Here is a 20,863-nt window from a genome sequence, read left to right on the forward strand (position 1 = left end):
TTCGCCCGGGACTCATCCGACTGCCCCCGCTCTTTCCTCGTCAACCACCTCAGCCACGTGGGCCTCAGTGCAGGGATGGAGCAGGTGAGACACAACCATAGACTGAACGTGTAAGTGAGCTGCACAGTAAAAATAAATAAATAAATAATTGTGATACGCTGATTACAGTTTTTTGTGATATATGTTAAAGTAAGATTTAATTCAGAATACACATAGAAAACAACTCCAGGACCATTACAATTTGAGAGAAGACTGAAATATGAACTGATAAACTAAAACAAGAAATCCCATCAATTTCAGAACATGTTTGGAGGCTTTAAAAAGGTACAAGTTTTTTCAAAATAAATATCTAAATAATTGCAGCCATTGGATGACTGTGTCAACTCAAATTGCAGTCTCGTTCCCATTGCAATATATATTGTGCATACTTGCTCTACTCTTAAGATTTAGTCCTGACCAGATGGGGCATTTGCTGCTAAAGTGGGTTAGAAATCCTTCAAATGGATTGCATTCAAAATGGCACCAAGCTTTGTTTATCTGTTAACATTTAACTGTGGGTACGTTAAAAAGACAAGCAAAAATCATATAACTAGAGTAATCAGATAACTTTATATTCTGATCAGATTTTTGGTGTGTGTTTACCTACATGATAGAAATCTGATCCTCAGAAACACCAGGTGACATGTGTCAGTTATGTTAATGTTTTTTTAGTGCAACTCTTGAAAGTACAAAGAGTTTTACATGATATTTCAGTTATTTGAGAACTCCAAAAACCATATAATTCCAGTGTCTACATTGCGAGATGAAAGTGCTGGCACAAGGCGTAAACGTCTGTTTGATTTACTAGTCCAGTCGAAACTAGACCAACTGATTAAACAGAGCACTTGGGTTTTTTGGGAATTCTAACATGAGAAACTGCTGCTCAAACAATGATTTGTCCTTCTTATTGACTCATTTGTTCACTAACATCAGTTCATAATGTTATTGGGTCAGGTCAATCCCAAGACATGACAGTACCTGTGCTTGTGTGCTGATTCTGGGGATTGCCTCATCAGCCCTGGGGGTAGAGACACAAAGGGCGTGTATGATTTTTATCTCCATTGCTATTATTATTAAGGTGGCGTGTCTGTGAGTATAATGTGCCTGTGCAGTTCATTAAACACAGGTAGAAAAGTGCTGTTATGGACACTTGTGCTAACCTGTAATTCTCCTGTTTGTGTGCTTGCTTCTGAAGGTGGAGATGTTCCTACTGGGCTATGCCTTACAGTGCACCATTCAAGTTTACAGACTGTACAAGGCCGACACAGAGGAGTTTATCACCTTCTACCCAGATGACCACAAAGACACATGGCCCTACGTGTGCCTGGTCACTGAGGACGACCGCCATTACAATGTGCCCGTGCCCATGGAGCCCCAGTGCAGCTGATGCCACTGCTGCCATACACACTCTCCTCAGGTCCATCCACATAGCATGAGAACTCTGGCCCTGCGCTTTACATGCACTCTACTGTACTGTAAGGAGGTTCGGGTTAAAGCATTTCCAGGAGCATCATCTTTGTTGTATTACATGGGTCTGCTGCGGGTGGAAACAAGTTGAAGCAGGAATTATCTATCATGTTTAACGTACAAGGTTTTTGTAAATGGCTTTATGTCAACATGGGAGAGCTGCCAACAATATGGAATGATGCCCTGGGGTTTACACTGGAATTTGGGCACCTTGATCCTGACCTTGTGAATAATTAATTTGTGAAGGAAATTCATTTAAATGAAGCAGTTTGTTTGACTCTAGAAAGAATGAATTGATCAGGTTATAACAGGTCACACAAGTGTGAAGGAGACTGTATGTTATGCGAGTATGCAAAAGTGTGTGTCAGACTCTATGTGTAACGTGTTGCCTTTAACCAAGCTGTTCTGAAAGAACTAATGTGCCAATGTTGCTATGAAGACTGGCAACAGTCCCAACCACCAGCCCTGGACTCTGTAAAGGCTTGCTTGGTCCTCCATGTTGCCTTAGAAATAATGCACAATAAGAATGAATGTTGGTCAAGTGCGATGAGACCATTTCCTTAAGTGACAGTGAGACCACCCATATAATGCAATTTGCAGGACTGTTCTGCAGTGCTGATTTGGATGGCATTAAAAAATAAACAAGCATTTTGTTGAAGTCTTTTATGATTAAGATCCCTACACAAGTCAATATTAAAGCTATGTTTGCCATAAAAGAATTGCCTTTACAGTATATACAGAAAATATGAAGACAGCCAGGAAAATATCTTTTGGCGAAACAATCGACCCCAGACTGCATTTAACACATGACCAGACTTTCTAGCGCACGTGGTAAAATGAGAGATTCCTGATCCCTCAATGCAATATTGCATTACCTAAAAAAAACAATCTATACACCATTGTATGTAAATAACAATTGCACAACCCAAAAACAAAGTGAGGCAGAGCCTCGTAGTCCTGATAGAAAACAATAACTTTTGGCATTTCCACCACTGCTGCTATCCTTCTTGCTCCCTTGTTTGTAGTAAACACATTCAGAGGATGAACACTCTGTAGCGAGGAAGTCTCGGTATGTACACAGATGAGTGGAGATGAGGTGCATGGCTTCTATACACTGTGCGTTCACATGTGTTGGTCCACATGATAAGACCAGTTTCTTTTGAGTCACTCCTGCTCCTCCTCCTCTTGGACCTCCTCAATGGCATCCATCTGATTCCTGGAGCACACTTCACTCATGGGGGCAGCGTCTTCTCCCTCCGCCACCAGCTCATTGGGTGTCTCACTTTTCTGGAACCAGAGATCACACACTATTATTAATATTTGACTTTAGGAGGCACAGTCAGTATGAAATAGAACCTATTTCCCCAACTTTTTAGACCATAAATCCCAAACTATGGGATGCAAAATCTTTGTCTCAGCTCTTTTTCCTCACCTCCTTGATTGCTCCACAGGAAATCAGCGAGGAACTTGCAAAAGGAAACTCAGAAAGGAAACAATCTTTATTTTCAGATTTCATTGCTTTATAAAATTTGATTTAAATTTACTAATTAATATATATCTTGCTACGGTTCTTGTACTAGCAAGGTGCAATTATACAATTTTCTGAGAAGACAAATGACATTTTTTATATCTTTTTTGATGTCTGCTTCCTGAACCCTTGCTTACTTTTCCTCTGTGCTTTCCTTCCTTTGCTTCCTCTGTGCGGTGAATGCACTTTGAGACACTTGATATGGCACAGTTGACTAACAGCTGAGGAACTGGATGAACTGAAATGAGGTGAGGAAATGGAACTGAGACTTTCCCTGTATGAGCAAGTTCTAGACTCTTTGGTGTGCTTGACTGCCATAGGCCTTTCTGCACACTCCATAAATATGCTCCATAGCAGTGTGGTTTGGCATAGGAGAAAACCCATCCTAGACAGTGGGCACTTTTGTTACACACCAAACATGAGCATACGAGATGCCGAACCCATCACTGGTAATCTGCTGTGCTCTGGCTTTCAATTACTAGCTCAGGTGGTTTCTTACCTGCTTTCTATAAACATAGATGGCTGCTATGGCAACCATAGTTGACTCTCCAATGAATCCGGCAAGTAGAGACCCAACTCCAAGCGTAGCTCCATGAACCCTATAAACAGGTTAGTTTTATTAATTGTGCAGTTTTCCATTTTTCATTTCAGGGTTAAAATGTGTGTTTGAATGACACAGCCCTTTGATAAATAATACATGTACTGGTGTCATATGATAGCTTTGTGACCTGGCCTCTGTCGTTAGCTTACCCCATATAAGGCAGCACCACAAGACTAGTGATGAGGACGATGATGCGCAGAACCGAGCTGGGAGCCAGCACAAAGGTCTTTTTCAGGGTCATCAGCCACCCAGTCAGATGGGCCCGAACAGTCACTGCCACACACAAGCAGAGCAAATATAGATACATGAGTTAGTGCTACAGTGAGAAAGGAAATCCAGCTGCACAGGAAACAGGCCACAATCATTGTGCTATGTACCTGGCAGAGGAAAAAAGGAGAATATTCGGAGCGGGACCACACAAAGCTCCGCAAAAGCATACTCCACTCCAATGACATCCACCAGGATCTTCTCTGATACATGAGGACTCCAAAACACCATGAAACAAAGCTGCGCACAAAAGAGCACAGCTAATTAGATTCACATTGAAGGTGCCATTCTAGCGTCTCATCAGCCTGTGCTGGGTCATTATCACAAGGGCTTTGGGATTGAACGTGGCCCTTTGAAGTCCAGATGAAACCATCACACAAACACATGATGGACAATGCTATTGTTCCTAAAGACTGTAGCACTGGCACATGCGCCAGGACTGAACCCAACCCATTTACTATAACAGACCAGTACAGCTAAAACATTCAGCCAGTTGGATTTGTGAATGAAAGCATGAAAGCACACAATATGTGAAAACAAATACTGCTTTGACAAATAATAAGCACAATGATTTTTCTAAATATTACAGACCTGATTCAATGGGGTTGCTCCAATAATTATTGCACCTTAATTTAATGAATAATGAAATGCTATTTAAAATAAGTATTATGTTAGCACATGGTCCACAGACAATGCGAAAATCTCTGTCCAAAGTGCTTTTCTAATATAAACCATATAAACCTGAGAGGGGAAAAAACATTGTTTTTCCTGAAGAGTAATCAGAACAAGTCCTGACATGACAACTTTCAGTGCGTTTGGAACACAGTACCTTTGAGGGCAGTGCACGCCCTCTTCGCATACATGTTTATAACTTGCTCTCAATACCATCCCGCCTCCAGCCATAGCCTCTTCCTGTTATGCTAATCTAAAGGTTTGTGTTGTGTACCAAATAATACCTGTGTGATGCCTGAACAACTGAAAACACAAGTCTATAGAATAGTGCACAGTGCCACAAACGCTAGGGCTGCAGCAAAGTACCTGTAAAACAACCTGCAAGGGGCTTTAGGAATGTGTTAGCGATATGTTTGACGTGAATGCCTATTTTATTAAGGTCTTAAGTTGGGAGGGGGACTGTTAGGGGTGGGGACACAGCCCCCTTAGCCTCTTCACAAATCCCACCCTAGTGTGTGTCCCTGCAACCTGAAACCTCCAAAGGATGGCAAAGAAAGTACACAAAGTACACCAACAGTGCCTCCATAGTAGTTTGTATGTAGCCAGGGAATGTTGCCAATCATGTTTTTTCCACCTGTTATGCAAGACAACTGAAATTCAGTCTTTGCATTACAGCAAACCAACTGTCAGTTGGAGAGTGAGTGCTGACCAACAAGACAACAGTTATCTCAGATTCTTACTGTTAAGGACAGGGCCAGGCAGCAGAATGTAAACCGTTTGATGTGTGTTTTTGTTACAGGACTCCCAGCATTGAGCTTGTTGCTTGGATTATTCTGTAAAGAGGAAAATTAAGAGATTAAAATTTAGGATCACTGTAAGAAACATCTTACATAGGGAGAGGTTTACCTTGTCAAAAGCAGGGTATACTGCTCTGAGTTCAGTCAGCCAACCATAAGGCATGTGACCCACTGGGTATGTGGCGGTGAGCACGGCCACAGCCTGCAATGACAAAGAGGGCAAACAGAAGTCATCATATCATGTTAGAAAACACGGCACATGGAGCACACACACACTTATAGCAGCACTGTTTGTGCACCTCAGACAGCTCTATTCCTTTACTACAGTTTAGAGTGATTCCACACTACAGATGAAAAGCACCAGCAGAGCCATGTTTTCACTTGCCATGTGCCACGGCCGGAGTTTTACAGTAGGGTGTGAATCACCTAAACCACCAGTAGCCAGTGTTGTGTGACTGATTTCCAGTTGGTTCTGGTAAACAAGCTTTGTATTTTGTATTGTCTTTTAACAGTTATAGTCTGCTAAACCTGAAAGCTCTAGAGGAGCCTGAGAGCATCTGGCCTTTTCATAGAACCTGAAAGAAATGTTATGGACTAGAAAGTTTATTATATAATTATTAAACAAGGTAAAGTCATGTCCAAGAGTAGCACTTACACTGTCACACTCACCTCTGTAGCATCTGTGGTCCCTTTGAGGTCACGAGATACAAATAGGTTAACAATAGGCCTGCTGATGCGCTGAGTGGCCAGGATGAGGGCCAGGGGCCACCAGAAGCTGAGCATCTTCTTAATAGTTGCATCTCCCTGGAAGGTTAAGAGAAAAAGAAATTACCACAGCAATAGAACAGAGAATGGCAAATGCTAAACAGGCAGCAAAAACACCCATGACAAAAAAATACACATAATAACAAATACAAGTCCATTCTTCTATAAGTATAACATAAATGGAATAAGCATCCCACTGTAAACATAACATGTGACATTTCCTATAACTATAGTCATTAGAAAATAAATATGAACAAAATAGAATGTAAAATATTCTGAAATAGTCTGGCCTCACCCCCACATCAAGCCCACTGGATTCTAATATATTATCATGGATGTTGCAGTAGTAGCCCAGACCAACAATGGTGAAACGGACCAAGGCACCCATGTATAAGGACAGGATGGGGATAAGCATTGGCTCCACACATTGCAGGTTACTGTGCAGGAGAATGGACACGAACACAATCTGCACACCAAGAGAACAAACCAAGAACATCTCATTGTTTTTGTCATATCCAAAGCAAGCGTTTCATCGTGAAAGTTACATTACCTGGGCCACCACATCTGAAATGGAGGCAGAGCCTACAATCACACTGTATTTGTGCTTGAGAAGGATCCCTGCATGAATCCATGCCTACATACAAACAATAATGTTACAATAACAACAATAACATTTACAGTAAGATTACTAACTGTCATGTGGAAGTGTAGTACTTCTATGTTTTAGATAATTACACAGGTCGCACTGCTGTCCACTCACCATTGCATCCAACAGAGGGAATGCTGCCAGGTATAAGAAGGCTCTTCTTGTCTTGTGTCCCACTGATTCATCCACATGATGCAGTTTATTAATGATGTAGTAACCTAAATCTGTATAGGCTATAGAAACAGGAAGCAACACAGTCACAGTCATTACCACATATGCACACTAAGCAGATTTATTTTACTCTGGAATATATGTACAGAGGTAACTATAGTACAGGGTGGTTTAAGCAAAACCTTGTCATCATGTGGACAACTACAGCTCCCACACACCTATTAAGATATGAAGAATGAAGGCAATCGCTCCAGCCACTGCCATGCACAGGACCGCCTTCCTCCGGTCCCTCTTACTGTTAACAAACACCAACCCCACATTCTTGAAGTCGCTCATGGGCCCAGTAAAGAACTTCATCAGAGAGTATGCGAGACCATAGCTGGCCAGCATCTCTACTGTGTCCTCTTTGACGGTGGCTATGCCCCTGTTGAGAGCCTGGAAAAGACATTAGGGTGACAGAGTTCATTTTGGAGTGACTTTGGCCTCACAAGACCAGTTTACTGATCACGTGCTGGTTATAAAGAAACTCAATTAGATAACATCTGAGTACACAGTTGGACCTTCAGTCAGTGGTTGGACACTGGTCTGTAGTCATGGCACCTTCTTTCAGTTTTTCCTTTACTACTAATACTGTTTCCCTCTGCATGATAGTGTGCTATTTATACCAGCGGACAGAGCCATTGCATAAACTTAATCCGCACATCTCCGTGCCTCAGTGTATTTTTCGATGTCACACCACCCATAAGGTCCCCTGGGTGAGAGCAGACGCAAGATCAGTCATCTGGCCATTGCAGACCGGAAATATACGAGACGAAAACAGGAGAGAGGAGAAGTAGGCGCGTACTGTACCGCTTTGATCCGCTGTGATAAAACAAAACACACGGTGTCGTGAGAGCGCCACACGGAGCTCACACAGAGCTCCACACCGGGGTGACTTTGGTGACAGCGCTGGTTGGAGTTTACGCAAATTAAAAGGGCCTTACACTGGGTGAGGAGTCTCCCCTCCTTTCTCTAAATAATACAACCATCGCCTGGATGCATATTTCCAGCGTTCCTCGCTCGACACGCAAACGGCTCAGACAACTGCCTCAAACATTCAATAGTAACTGAATAATGAGTGCGATATAACGCGTTAAAGCTGTCAGACAAGCTTCAGCGACAGCGCGATCACAAACGATGGTTGGCACGAGCGGCTGACGCACAGACATTGGCCGCTGGTATTACGCACTAGATTAGAGGTTGTATTTCTGGTGTACTGCCTAAGGAGGACACAAATAAATGAGCAGCATACCTGTTCTCCCAAATCGATGGCTACATTGGTGATAGCCAAAGGCACCAGGAAGCGGAGGAGAGGCCAGTAAGGGCTGAGGGATGGAAACTCCACCATAGTAATGCCGGGATGACAGAGCGACGGGCATCTGCCTCGGTCTTGATGGATAGAAAGCTCAAAGATTACCGATTGAAAGGCAATCAGAGCACCTGCGTTAGCCGAGGGGAGCGGGGGTCACCGGAGAAGACAGCACCGGGAGCGGCGGCCAGCCTTCAGTGTTGTGGTGCTGCTGAGCGGCTCCAAAGAAGGTCAATGGAAATCTCACACCGGCGCATCGTTGCCGCAAATCATAGTCCAATGGGTGTGGATGGATGCTCAAGGACATCAACCCAAAAACATAAGCTGTCCCATGTAAACGAGCAGACTGCGTTTGAGAAAGAATCTCAAAACAGGGAAGTGAGGGGATTACATTCCCTGCCTGCGTTGTCTGCGCTGAGCTCGGCTTTGCTCGGCCGTTGTCGACGATCCCCGAAGCTGAAGCATCTACACCTGCTTGCGTATGGCTGACGTCATACTTGGCCAGCCCAAATTTGTTGGAGTTACAAAAGGATGTAATCAAACATTAATTTATCCATTAATGAGAACCATATAAAAGAAGGTCCATATGATTGACAAGGCATTGTCTTGCGTATTTTTTCAAGCGTCTTTCTTTAAATCAATCAATCTATCAAACTTGATTTCAGACTCCAGTGGGTCCATATAGAACATTTAAAAACAAACAGAAGACAAACAAAACAGTAACAATGGTCTATGGCCTATATAAGCAGTTCCTCCAATGTTTCCAGAGTTCATAAGTGAATCCATGAGAGAACCTGACACTTTATGAGTCCTCCATGCGCTTCATAAACTTGTATACAACGTTTCTGATCACAGCATTCAATGTAATTACATTATTCTGCACATTTAAAACAGCCTAATAAAACAACAACTCTGTAATAATCACTTAGATTCACTTTTTCGTATACCAGTATGTTACAGGAGTGAGTAGGCTCATGGAGACAACACATACGCCCTCTTGCGGTTTGCCAAGGCTTGTTTTTTCATAGGTCACTCGACCTAGCAGTTTGTAAATCAAATATGCCTGTAAAATGCACCACAAAAATAATGAAGGGATACCTTAGAGTAAAGCAAGTCTATTTCTGTTTTGTAACAGTGTTATGGAAAGGCCAGTGCTTAAAGGTGCATTGTGTAACTTTTCTGGTGGTGATCCTGCCCACAGTCAGAATGTCTGTTTTTCTACGTATTTTTGAGCTGTAAAACCACCAGTAATATAATAAATGTAAAGTTGAGCAGTCTAATGCCATACTATGGAATATTCCAGGCAGAGCAATGACATGTCCATAGAAACAAGCAGGTGATGGGCCCCCAGTCAAAAAGTTACACACTGCACCTTGAAGGAATAAAAGGACACCACACTGATTGTTTTGTTCAGGGGTTTCTCCTCCCTGATCTGGACAAGAGTGTCACTGAGCTCCGGGACAGTCTGAACTAGTACCAGAAAGCTCATAATGTCACATTGGTGTTGGAGTATGAGGGCCTGACATTACTATTTTTATCTTGCACATACTCACCACACAAATGTGTGGCCTCTCATTGGATATGCCGCTCCTGAACAAAGTAGGGCTGAAATAAATTCATTGATCAATAATCAGTAATCATCATACAGAATCCTTTAAGTGGCTGTGACCATGGAGGATTACATTTTGTGGAAAGAAAAAGATGAATATATGTAGAGATTGAAGAATGGTGGTGTGTGGCCAGTGATTAGTCACTGTGCCCTCTTCAAAAACTGAAATAGCTCGGAGAAGGTACAAATACAAACACATGTTCTTTCATATACTATGTATCCTTTAAAATTAATGTGCACAGTAATCAAGGGTTTTGACTTTTATGTATAGTAATCCTGTCATGTTGTAAATGGTCACAAGAGGGCAGCAGTGCCACAAAAAACAAGAGTGTTCAATTTAACGTGTTAATGTCTTTTAGCCAACTTCAAATATTGTACACATTGTCTAAAAAAGTTTTAAGGCTACATATGGCAATGAAGTCATTACTCAAAGAGTCAAACTAAATTATGCAATTAACACATAATTACTATATTAAAATAGACAATGTATCTATTAATGAGGAGGCTAATGAGAGGACACATGGACACATGTTGGGGTCCCCCATAAATTGTGATAACATTGAACACTAATAGAATACTAGAATTTCTTATGATATACAACCCCAATCATACAACATTTTGATGGACACAGCTACTCCAATAAAATATGGACTATAAGAAATGACTCTTTCATCCAAATGTGCTAAAAGCACGGTTTGTACTTCTGAATTTTATTGTGTGTGTGAAGACACCTCCAGCTTTTTTGTTTTGTGTATACTTAGAACAAATCACACACTTCTGTTTGTTTTTTAAAGAGATGCTTTGACTCTAATCTACAAATATGGTTTACTTAGCAGAATATGTCCAATTTTAGAGGACTATGTCTTAAATGCATTTGTCCACAGTGATAGATGAGTTAGACTTGTATGTTAGTCCCACATTTGGCTATTGGCACCAAAGTATATCCACAGCCTTCCTCTCCACAGTAAGGTCAAAAAGTGTTATGTAACTGTGGTTAGGGATAGTTTCCTCCTTCAGTCTTTGTCAATAAATGTCTTTTGTCAGCATCAATAATTCATGACACAATTAGCTGGGTAGCATCCTGCCGCTCAGTGCTTCACTGGCAGTGTCTGGGTTCAACACTCATCGATTTCCAGCTTTTTTCCACACATCATGCTGAACTGTCTTTACTCTGGGGACCCTGCACTTCTGACATTCTAACTATTGTGTATGTTATGTACGTAAAGTATACCAAGAAGGATAACTAAGGTGGGATTCTGACTCTGACTTGAAGCCATTCCTTTTATTATTAAGACATAAAATGATAACCAATTAAATCCCAACGTTTGTACCATATTATGACAAGGTGTGATATCAAATGTGGGCCTAGTTGTACATCACCAATAAAGTAATCGTAGAATACAGTAGTTTACACTGTGAAAGACCAAAAAGTTTTGTTCTTGAAAAATGGTTTTATGTAATGTTATATGTCCACTGTATAACTTTTCTGGTGGAAGGTACAGGCTTGTTTAATTGGAGATGTTATTGCTTCACCTGGAATGTTTCACAGTGTGGCATTAAACTTATCAATTTTGCATTGATTCAACTATATAATTTATGTTTTTATGCCTATGTTTCACAGTTTTATGCCAAACTGTGAAATATAGGCCTCTCCATGGAGACAAGCAGGTGGCATACAATCCACCATTCAGGAGACATATAATGCACCTTTAAAAGCACACTCAAGTGGATTTGTTATTCTTCATTAATTGTTAATTTTCAAAACTAAAACTGTTGAAATTCAATCTTCATCAAACATTCCCTGTTCCAGTCTACTCACTATCAGAGGAAGCGTTCTCCGTGGCTCCAGACGTTGGGAAGAGAAGTCCATGGGGGCATATCCGGGTCCAATAACACCAGTCCTGTGGTTAGGATTACTATCATCCACAACAGCATCCTACAGGAGGAAGTGAGCACAGAAGAGAGCGGATAAGGCTTTCAGTTCAGGTGGGAGCTTTGCAATGATAACATACATACTCCAATTCCAGTTAAAGTACTGCTTGCTCTGTAAGTTAGACCTATCAATTTAGTTTATTTATTTATTTATTCACTTTTTTGTAAACCAGAGAAGACACTTTACTGGCAAACTCCAGCCAGTTTGTGCACCTTTTCCCTTCCAAAAGATTTTATATTTTGTTTTGAATTGTTAATGATGGTTTTCATCACTCTGGAACATATGATAGGCATATTAATATCACCATATTAGTTCATTTCTCGTGCTATATTTTTTTATGTTCAGGAAATTAATGTATTTATACAAAACTGACTTTTATGAGCTTTAAGCCATGTTATAATGTTACTTCATCAAAAACAAAGCCACAGTTGTGTTGTATTTCATTCACACATTTCAGTAATCCTTTATTATTAGTCTATCTCCAAAGCACAAATTGCTCTGTTCCACTTTGTGATAGTGTTCAAGTTATCTTTTCATTTTTGCTCAGAAGAGCCTTGTAATTCCAAGGTTGAAATAACCCAAATGATTCTGGTGAAGATGTATGGAGTTTAAAAACACAGTTGAGCACTTCCTGCATTACCATGACATCACAATGAGAAGTGTTTTCTGTTTGAGAGAAGAACTCATCTTAAATATGTTTGTGTGTTAAACTTGTGTGAATGAAACAAAACACAACTCCAGGTATGTTTCTGATGAGGAAACAACATAATAACATGGATCAGAAAATAGTGAAATAGGGGCTCTATAAAGACATTTTTATTTGTTATAGGACAAGATAAAATAGAACATTGTGATCATTTAATATAAGGGGGGAACTAATAGACAAAACATTTGTTATTCTGAAGGATCGTTTTAGGCATATATTGTTGCTAGATGCTCTTGAGATGTTCAGATTTTTTTTTTTTAATGAGGTGACCCAGTAACCTAATAAAATTGTAACCCACAGTTAACATACTACTAACTTCAGATTATCTAATTATATATATAGTGTGTGTGTGTGTGTGTGTGTGTGTGTGTGTGTGTGTGTGTGTGTGTGTGTGTGTGTGTGTGTGTGTGTGTGTGTGTAAAAAAACCAACACTAAAATAAATAATTTACCCACTGTACTTGTAAGAGTTCACTATTTGGTGTTGTTGACCTCCATTCTGTCTGTGACCCTGCACCTACCTGGCCCCGCTCCAGTCTTTACATTTTTGTCCAGCAGAGGGCGCTCCGAGTCCACAAAAACCCATTCCACTGCCCCAGGTTTAGGGCTGGGTTAGAGCTTAGTTCTAGCAGCACCAGCCTGCACTTATCATACCTATAATTGCTTCCTTCCTGTTCTTAATTGATGTCAATCTGTTTAACATCGAAAGTTGAGGTTCAGAGAAATTATCTGACAGCCCTATTACTGGTTTAAACGTGTGGAATTCCTGATGCAACAATGATACCCCAGTTAGTTTGCAAGTGCATGTCTGATAAATCTAAATGATTTGAGGAACTGCGGACACCGAGGTAAGACGCAGCACCTGTGAGCTTCACTTATTAGGTTTGTAATGAAGACGTCTGCAAAGATGTCGCAGGTGCCCGTTTGCACCATTGTGTATGTGTACTCTGGTCTAATAACCTTGAGTTCAAATGGGCGCGCTCTTTAGGACAAATTGACAAGCTACTTAACGTCGCAAACCTTACATGTTTTGATTTGGGGCAAATTTGAAATGCACTCAGTAGTTAGTCACAGCTGATGTATAGTAGGTTGTTTTGTTCTATTTTCGTCCGGATATTACAGAAATAAGTCAACATAATTAGCTATCTGTCACTACTGCTACCCACATTAGTATTTTTCGCTGGTGAATGGTACTCTACTATGACCCCGCCCACTTTTGCTCAGAAAATAGTTCCGGTTAGATCTCAAGTATACACCGATTAACGAGAGGAAACTCGACAAAATTGGTCATTGTGGATTTTAATGAAGGTGTTTATTTTATTCTTAATATTTTTTATGGTAAGTGAGAGATTTCTAAAAGGACATGTGGCGTTTTAGAGCCGGTTAGCGTTTCGCGGGAAAAGGCGGAGGGATACATGCGAGAGGCTCTGTATCCCCTTTATGAAGCTGCTCATAGCGCTCAGCTGTGATTCTCACGCTGCTGATGACAGACGGCGCGTCGGACCCACCGGCTCGCCTCTGCAGCCTGCTACAACTTTACAACGCATGCACTTTTCCCACGCCTTCACACAAACTGCACGCAACGGATTAAATGCAACTTTTGCATTGGATTAACCCTCTTTTACTTATTTTTACCGTTTTTTGTGGCTTTTCTGCTATATTCCACCGTGAGATTTAAACCCAAAAGGTAAGCCTAGACAGTGGGCATTTTGAATTCTAGTCAGACTTCAGTGACAGACAGATGTACAGTTTGCGTTTAGTGCAGACCTGAAGGGCATTCATTCTTGGTATTATATTTGCAGTTGTAGTTTAAGCACCTGCTGCAGACAAGCGGTGCGTGCACTCAAGGCGTGCAGACAAGATCGATGTTTTGGACTGGCCATGTGACGTTGCTTACATTGACATATTGCAGGCATGATCGCTGTCAAGCATTGCACAGACAACTAATCACTCGCTTCTTTTTAACCAGATTCCCAACACGGATAGCGACGACAGAGACCTTGCACCATGCCGCTGAATCCAAGTTTGGCGAGTAAAAACTATGATTACGACTATGATTCAATGCAGCCCTATTTCTACTACAATAACGAGGAGGAGGACTTCTACCCCCAGCAGCTTCAGCCCCCGGCACCGAGTGAGGACATCTGGAAGAAATTCGAACTGTTGCCGACCCCTCCTCTGTCCCCTAGCCGGCGGCCGTCCCTGTCCAGTCTGTTCCCTTCCACGGCAGATCAGCTGGAGATGGTCACCGAGTTTCTGGGCGATGACGCGGTCAACCAGAGCATCATTTGCGACGCGGACTATTCCCAAACCTTTCTCAAGTCCATAATCATTCAGGACTGTATGTGGAGTGGATTTTCTGCAGCGGCCAAACTGGAAAAGGTCGTGTCCGAGAGGCTCGCCTCTCTCCACGCTGCCAGGAAGGAGTCCGCGTGCGGGGATAACGCGGAGAGCTCCGGGGGCGCACCATGGAGACTTAATAGCAGCTACCTCCAGGACTTGAGCACCGCGGCGTCTGAGTGCATTGACCCCTCAGTGGTGTTTCCCTACCCCGTAGCGGAGATTCCTAAGCAGAACACTGTCATATCGCCCAGTAAGGATTTAGGACTGGACACGCCGCCCAACAGTGGCAGCAGCAGCAGCAGTTGTAGTGACTCTGGTAAGATCCATCACAGACACACCCCTTTTCTTTGATATTCCCACTGCCAGGGTTTCTCAGCATTACGTGTCTGATAGGCATGTTTAGTATTAATGGGTTTAATGTTCTCTTATGCGATTGGTTCTTGGTTGCTAGGCGTTATGTAGGACTACTCTGCACTGTCCCACCCCTGCCAAATTGAGATTTGCCACAGGCAATGCTGCACTGTTAGACAGTGGGACCACTGTAATAAGTTTTGCATGCATGTTTTTGAACAAAATAATTATGATATGTATTTTTGCCTGTTGCAGAAGATGAGGATGCAGATGATGATGATGATGATGAAGAGGAGGAGCAGGAGGATCAGGAGGAAGAGGAGGAGATTGATGTGGTGACAGTGGAGAAGAGGCAGTCGGTGAAGCGCTACGACGTGAGCCAGACTGAGAGCAGGCACCCCAGCCCTTTGGTGCTCAAGAGGTGCCACGTCTCCACCCACCAGCATAATTACGCCGCTCACCCATCCATGAGGCACGAGCAGCCTGCCGTCAAGAGGCTGAAGCTTGAGAGCCCTGGTAGTGGTGGGGGCAGCAGCGGTAACAGTGGTGGCCACAGCCACAGAGTGCTCAAGCAAATCAGCAGCAACCGCAAGTGTTTGAGTCCACGGACATCAGACACTGAGGACTATGACAAGAGAAGGACTCACAATGTGCTGGAGCGCCAGAGGAGGAACGAGCTCAAGCTCAGCTTCTTTGCACTGAGGGATGAGATCCCCGAAGTGGCCAACAATGAGAAGGCAGCTAAAGTGGTGATCTTGAAAAAGGCCACAGAGTGCATCTACAGCATGCAGTCAGACGAACAGAGACTGGTGTCAGTCAAAGAGCAGCTGCGGAGGAAAAGTGAACTCCTAAAGCAAAGACTGGCACAGCTGCAGGCCTGTCGAGCCTGAGCCTTCAACTACAGACTTTTGAGTTTAGTTTTTTATGCAAGTTCACGACTTATTGACTTAGGGTGTACAGTTATTGTTGCATGCAAATGCAAGATTAAGTTTTGGAATCTTGTTTGATTTCAATGTTAAAACTGCCTCAATTGAAGTTATGGGTGGAGTAAATATTTAAAATTTATTTTTATTAATAAAATATGAAAATGGGTTACTATGTTGATGACCCAAACTAAAATATAAATTTTTATGTTTTGTATATAATTAAATATTTCCTAAGAAAATGTATTTTTGGATCTCAATTGTCTGGATGTTCAGACCAAGTGTTTGGTTTTTCATTTTGTTCTAGATTTTTTTCAAATATAAAATGCTTTTCTTGACTTGTGTCTGTGTCCTTTCCAATGAAACCATTCAAACTCACCACACATATTCAAATTAGACAATATCAGCAATAAATAAAGGCATAAAAAATTATAATATTTTTCCTATTGTCTTACCATAGACACAGAACAGCCTGACCATAATAACAAAATATTACCATCCTATATCAACCAATGGGCTGCCCTTAACTGTAACCACGCCGAACCAGCCCTAGAGTCTGGGTTAAATAGTTTACTGTGATTAATAAGAGTGACATCCAGGAGTCACGTGGTATCAATGAGAGTTGTTTTGGTACCAGAGAAAGTGAGCTCCGCAGAGGCAGCAGTCTATGAAGTGGAACAGCTTTGGCGCACACTTGACTTTTCCATGATCAGGCTCTCTCTTTCACACTCACTCACGTACTGCTCACGTATCATCAGGCACAGTTCATGGTCGAAACAGCACGTTTGATTGCTTGCCTGCATATGCGTGTACCTTAGAGATGAAGTCACAATGAGCGCGTTATGCGCAAATCCACCGTGATCTTTTATAAAGGCTACTTTGAATGATTCCTTGGCTCACGTTGATAGGTTATTGTCATTATAAGCTACCATTTGTAACCTTTATGAACAGACTTTCCAACCTTGCCGTGACGTCACGCGCCAAATCCCGTGCGCTGCCTGGAGCGCGTGGTCGTGAGCACATGGAAGTGCGGTCGAGATTTGTGTCTGGGAGACGCGACAGATCAGGAATATTTAGGAATATAAAGCACCCTACAGAAGTAAGAAAAGACATCGGACTGGCAGGTAAGCAGGCTTTGTGTGCCTAAAGTGCTCTTCGTGCTTTATTTTGATAATTTATCTGTTCAAAAGAGCCCGTGTGGCATAAAGAATTCAAACTGCAGATCACCCAAATCTTTTGCCTATAGCCATAAAAACTGAAGTTGAAAAACTAATAGTAAAATTATAACGTTTTAATGCGCACGTGGAGAGAGCCGTGCTGTGGCACTCAGTGTTATTTAGTCTTGTAATGTCTTTGTTCGTTTCTTGTGGATTTGCAAATGTATAATATTGTATAAGTGCACATGGAATATTTTTCATCAACATCTTTGTACAGTCTTAAAATGATCATTCGAATTATATATCCTTTCCCTATGGAGAGTAGTGTTGAATACTTAGTTGTTTTGTCTTGTATGAATGTGAATGATGTGAAGCAGACTGTAGACAGGACAAGTCAAATTATGCAGACATCTGCATATAAAGTGTTAGTATAGCTCTGTGTAAAAGGCATTAGTCTGCTTTAGAGTGTGGAGCAGTGAAGGTGGTGAGAGTAGAGGCAGCCTCAAAGGATAGGATTAGAGTGGCTCCATTGTGGCACTGTGTGGGTGGGCAGGGTGCTGCTGTTTGGCTTTAGGGAAAGTGTCATGTGGAAGCGACTAACCTGGGTTCAAGCAGCCTCCATGACAACCTGCATCCTCCCCGCTGACACGCTGCCCTATAAAACCTCTGTACAGTGCTCCCTATTGCTTTACATCTCAGCCGGTTGTACAGAGGGGTTGAATAGCAGGCCAGAAATTGTCTAGACTGTTAATCCATCACTAGAAATTATGTAGGCTCATGTAAGTGGCACCATGTAAGTGGCAATCTCTTTGAATCTTTGAAATAACTGTAATCTCAATGTTGTTGTTTTTTTATGCATCTCTTTCTCATTCCATGGCTATAGCTATAGTAGATACAATGTTATATTCTAATGTTGGGTTCAAGATGACATCACACCATGGACCAATAATATTTAATACTGATGGTGACATCTTAAATGAATATTGTTCAAATACATATATATGTTGTAATACAGAGAGTTCTTGAGTCTATTCACTAATAGAAGTGATCAGGTTCAACATTTGTGAATTTACCTTTTTAATATGTCATGCAAAGTACAATGCAGTCACCAACAGCCAACCATCCATCTCCTTGCACGATGTGATTTGAATGTTAATTTGTCATGAATTAAGCCAGATGCCCATGCCAATCGTGTCCATCTTTTATATTTATGGGATTGGAACAATTTGCTCACTGCTTTGTATTTCAACTATAAAGGCTGCTGGTAGCTTCATCTATTTCTTATCTAATCTTGATCTTAATAATAATATTGTACTGAACTGGGCCATTACATCAAAGACCACAGGTATTTCCACTTCTAACACAAATAAAACACTGCACTCTTTTTATAAGTTAAGTAGAGTCCATAAAAGATTACTAATCCTAAAGAAACATTCTGAATTTAAAACTTGCTGTAACCCAATTGCTTTTCTGCTTCTCTGCTCCTCCTCCAAGTTCAGATATTCCCGTCTGAATCTTCTGCATAATAGACCATCTCATTTCAAAGTTTTTTTCAGGCTAATTTTAAAGCCAAACCTTCTGGCTATACCACAAGGACTCCACACATACTTAGAGAAACTTCAGAGGCCCAGGAATACATGGAGGTGGTCTGTACTATGTAGTTATATAATGTGTTTTTCACTACTCAAGATGGAATAGATCAAGTTTTAACTCTCTTTGTCTGCTTAATTTGATGTAGCTTTTCATATAAGATGACCTCACTTTTCTATATTGGGAACATTGCGGCTTATTTGAATGTTCTTAATGTTTATACTGGTGTTAGTGGAGCTGCCAAAGTTCAGTGTGTTACTAGGCACCAAGCTCAGTCTTATGTCAGATTGTTGTTATCATTGCATGTGACCAGCAGCGACAGTGGCATAGTGGATTCAGTGTTGCTCCCACCAATCAGCATGTAACCGGTTCCAACTTTGCATGTGTAAAGTCTGCAGGAAGGACGTCCAACTTTGACAAACAAAGTAAACAAACTGCCACATCACGGTCTATCTGCCTCAGTCTCAATGGAAATAAAGGATTAAAGGGCCCATATTACACAATTTTTAAAAAATCTATTTCATAATGTTGTTTCTTTATCAAAAACATACCCGGAGTGCTTGCGCTTTGTTTCATTCACACATGTTCAACACACATATCCTGCAGTTTTTTGTTTTTTTTTCTCAAATTTAAAATGCTCTGTTCCACCTTGTAATGTCACATGATAATACTGGAAATGTTCCATTCTGGATTCAAATTCTATACACCTTCATTAGAATCATTTTGATGATGAGTCAGCCCTGGAATTGCAAATCTCTACTGAACAAAAGGTAAAAGGTACAAAAGGTAAAAAGCTACCACTACATGGCACTGCAAGGTGGAACAGAGCATTTTGAGCTTTGGAGATTTAGATGGATAATAATAAAGGATTATTATTTATTTATTTATTTTAAGATACAATATATTTTGTCTATGGTATACATTTGTTATTATTCCGTAATCTTTGTATCCGCTGCATAAAATTGTCTTCCAAATGTGTTATAGTGACAGGCCAAATATAGAGGATTTGTTGACCCATAATTCTTGAACATCAGGCTGGATGGCAGCCATTCTGCTGAATAATTTCACAGCTGCTTACAGATATATAGACTTAAATATTCAGGAAGTATAGTGTTATGTATGGAGCGGAGAAGGGGAGAGAGAGGGAGAGCTGGGGGCACTCGGCTGTGTCTGGCTCTTATGTAACTGTATTGGTCCCTCTGGTGAATGATGTCAGCAGTAACCTCATTGGCTTTTACAGTAAGATGCAGGCACACTTCCAGTATAAAGCATTACTGCGGGATACTGAAGGGATGCATGGAACAACTGTTTGATCGCTTTGTGTGTGAAATGAACTGAGACATACTGTATAAGCAGCTGGTAATAAAAGCTGCACTGGAGAAGTCATTGCTGTGCTGTCTGCAGCAATAGTATGCAAGAATGTTGAAGACCAAGGTAAAGAGTGAGCATATATCACTTATTATCTAGCAACCAGTAACATGGTCCCAAACTCTGACTGTTTTGGACAGTATGACTAGGGCTCCGCTGAAAACTACTTTTACTACCACTAATACTACTAATACTAACTGTGGACAACAATACTTGTGTATATTCATATGCTAATAACTAATTTACTCTATGATCTCAAACAGAAAGGGGAATGAAAACCTTCTTGATTCTTCTCCTGTTTTTCTTTTCACACTGCACATAAGTTAAAGCATCTGCTCTATATCCTTGATCCAGCGGCATGAGGCAGTGCAGACTCAGAATGTAGATTCAGCACATGGAAAATGTCCTCACAATCAGGTCAGCCTGTTCTGTATGCAGGGAGTCCCCGCACCACAGAGCTGGAGTCCAGGCGGGACCAGAGCTCCCTCTGCCATAGGCCTGGTGCTGTCCCTCCTCTACACAGGAGACCAAGGACACAGCACTTTTAAGGTCAGAGCAGAAAGTACTAGAAAGTGCTGTCATAT

General features: G+C 41.5%; 3 protein-coding genes and 1 long non-coding RNA gene across 7 annotated transcripts in view; 3 read left to right on the forward strand and 1 right to left on the reverse strand.

Moving 5' to 3' along the window:
• Positions 1–2,164, forward strand: part of LOC110169992 (uncharacterized) — an 8,234-nt gene extending 6,070 nt beyond the window's left edge. Inside the window, exons 10-11 of the mRNA XM_055150872.1 lie at positions 1–84; positions 1,235–2,164. The exon at positions 1–84 is cut by the window's left edge and continues 186 nt beyond it. Coding sequence (XP_055006847.1) covers positions 1–84; positions 1,235–1,426 — 276 coding nt within the window. The 3' untranslated portion in view covers positions 1,427–2,164. The remainder of the gene's footprint in view (positions 85–1,234) is intronic.
• Positions 2,155–8,747, reverse strand: ankha (ANKH inorganic pyrophosphate transport regulator a). Its single transcript, XM_020935604.2, has 12 exons — positions 8,245–8,747; positions 7,172–7,388; positions 6,897–7,015; positions 6,687–6,770; positions 6,432–6,602; positions 6,041–6,175; positions 5,481–5,573; positions 5,315–5,407; positions 4,013–4,142; positions 3,785–3,908; positions 3,534–3,633; positions 2,155–2,793 (listed from the first exon to the last, which is right to left on the reverse strand). The coding sequence occupies exons 1-12, from the start codon at positions 8,338–8,340 to the stop codon at positions 2,671–2,673; spliced, it is 1,485 nt and encodes a 494-aa protein (XP_020791263.1). The 5' UTR covers positions 8,341–8,747; the 3' UTR covers positions 2,155–2,670.
• A 5,261-nt stretch (positions 8,748–14,008) lies between these two features.
• On the forward strand, positions 14,009–16,502 carry myca (MYC proto-oncogene, bHLH transcription factor a). The gene is made up of 3 exons (XM_020935688.2): positions 14,009–14,234; positions 14,517–15,206; positions 15,497–16,502. Exons 2-3 carry the CDS (start codon positions 14,555–14,557, stop codon positions 16,129–16,131), a joined length of 1,287 nt encoding a protein of 428 aa, XP_020791347.1. The 5' UTR covers positions 14,009–14,234; positions 14,517–14,554; the 3' UTR covers positions 16,132–16,502.
• A 460-nt stretch (positions 16,503–16,962) lies between these two features.
• Positions 16,963–20,863, forward strand: part of LOC129408153 (uncharacterized) — a 39,684-nt gene continuing 35,783 nt past the window's right edge. For all 4 annotated transcript variants that reach the window (XR_008631842.1, XR_008631843.1, XR_008631840.1 and 1 more), the window contains exon 1: positions 16,963–17,288. This is a non-coding gene — a long non-coding RNA (uncharacterized LOC129408153). The remainder of the gene's footprint in view (positions 17,289–20,863) is intronic.

Source organism: Boleophthalmus pectinirostris, unplaced genomic scaffold, assembly GCF_026225935.1.
Source record: "Boleophthalmus pectinirostris isolate CB_2022bp ecotype Guang Dong unplaced genomic scaffold, ASM2622593v1 HiC_scaffold_15, whole genome shotgun sequence".
NCBI classification, from domain to species: Eukaryota; Metazoa; Chordata; class Actinopteri; order Gobiiformes; family Gobiidae; genus Boleophthalmus; species Boleophthalmus pectinirostris.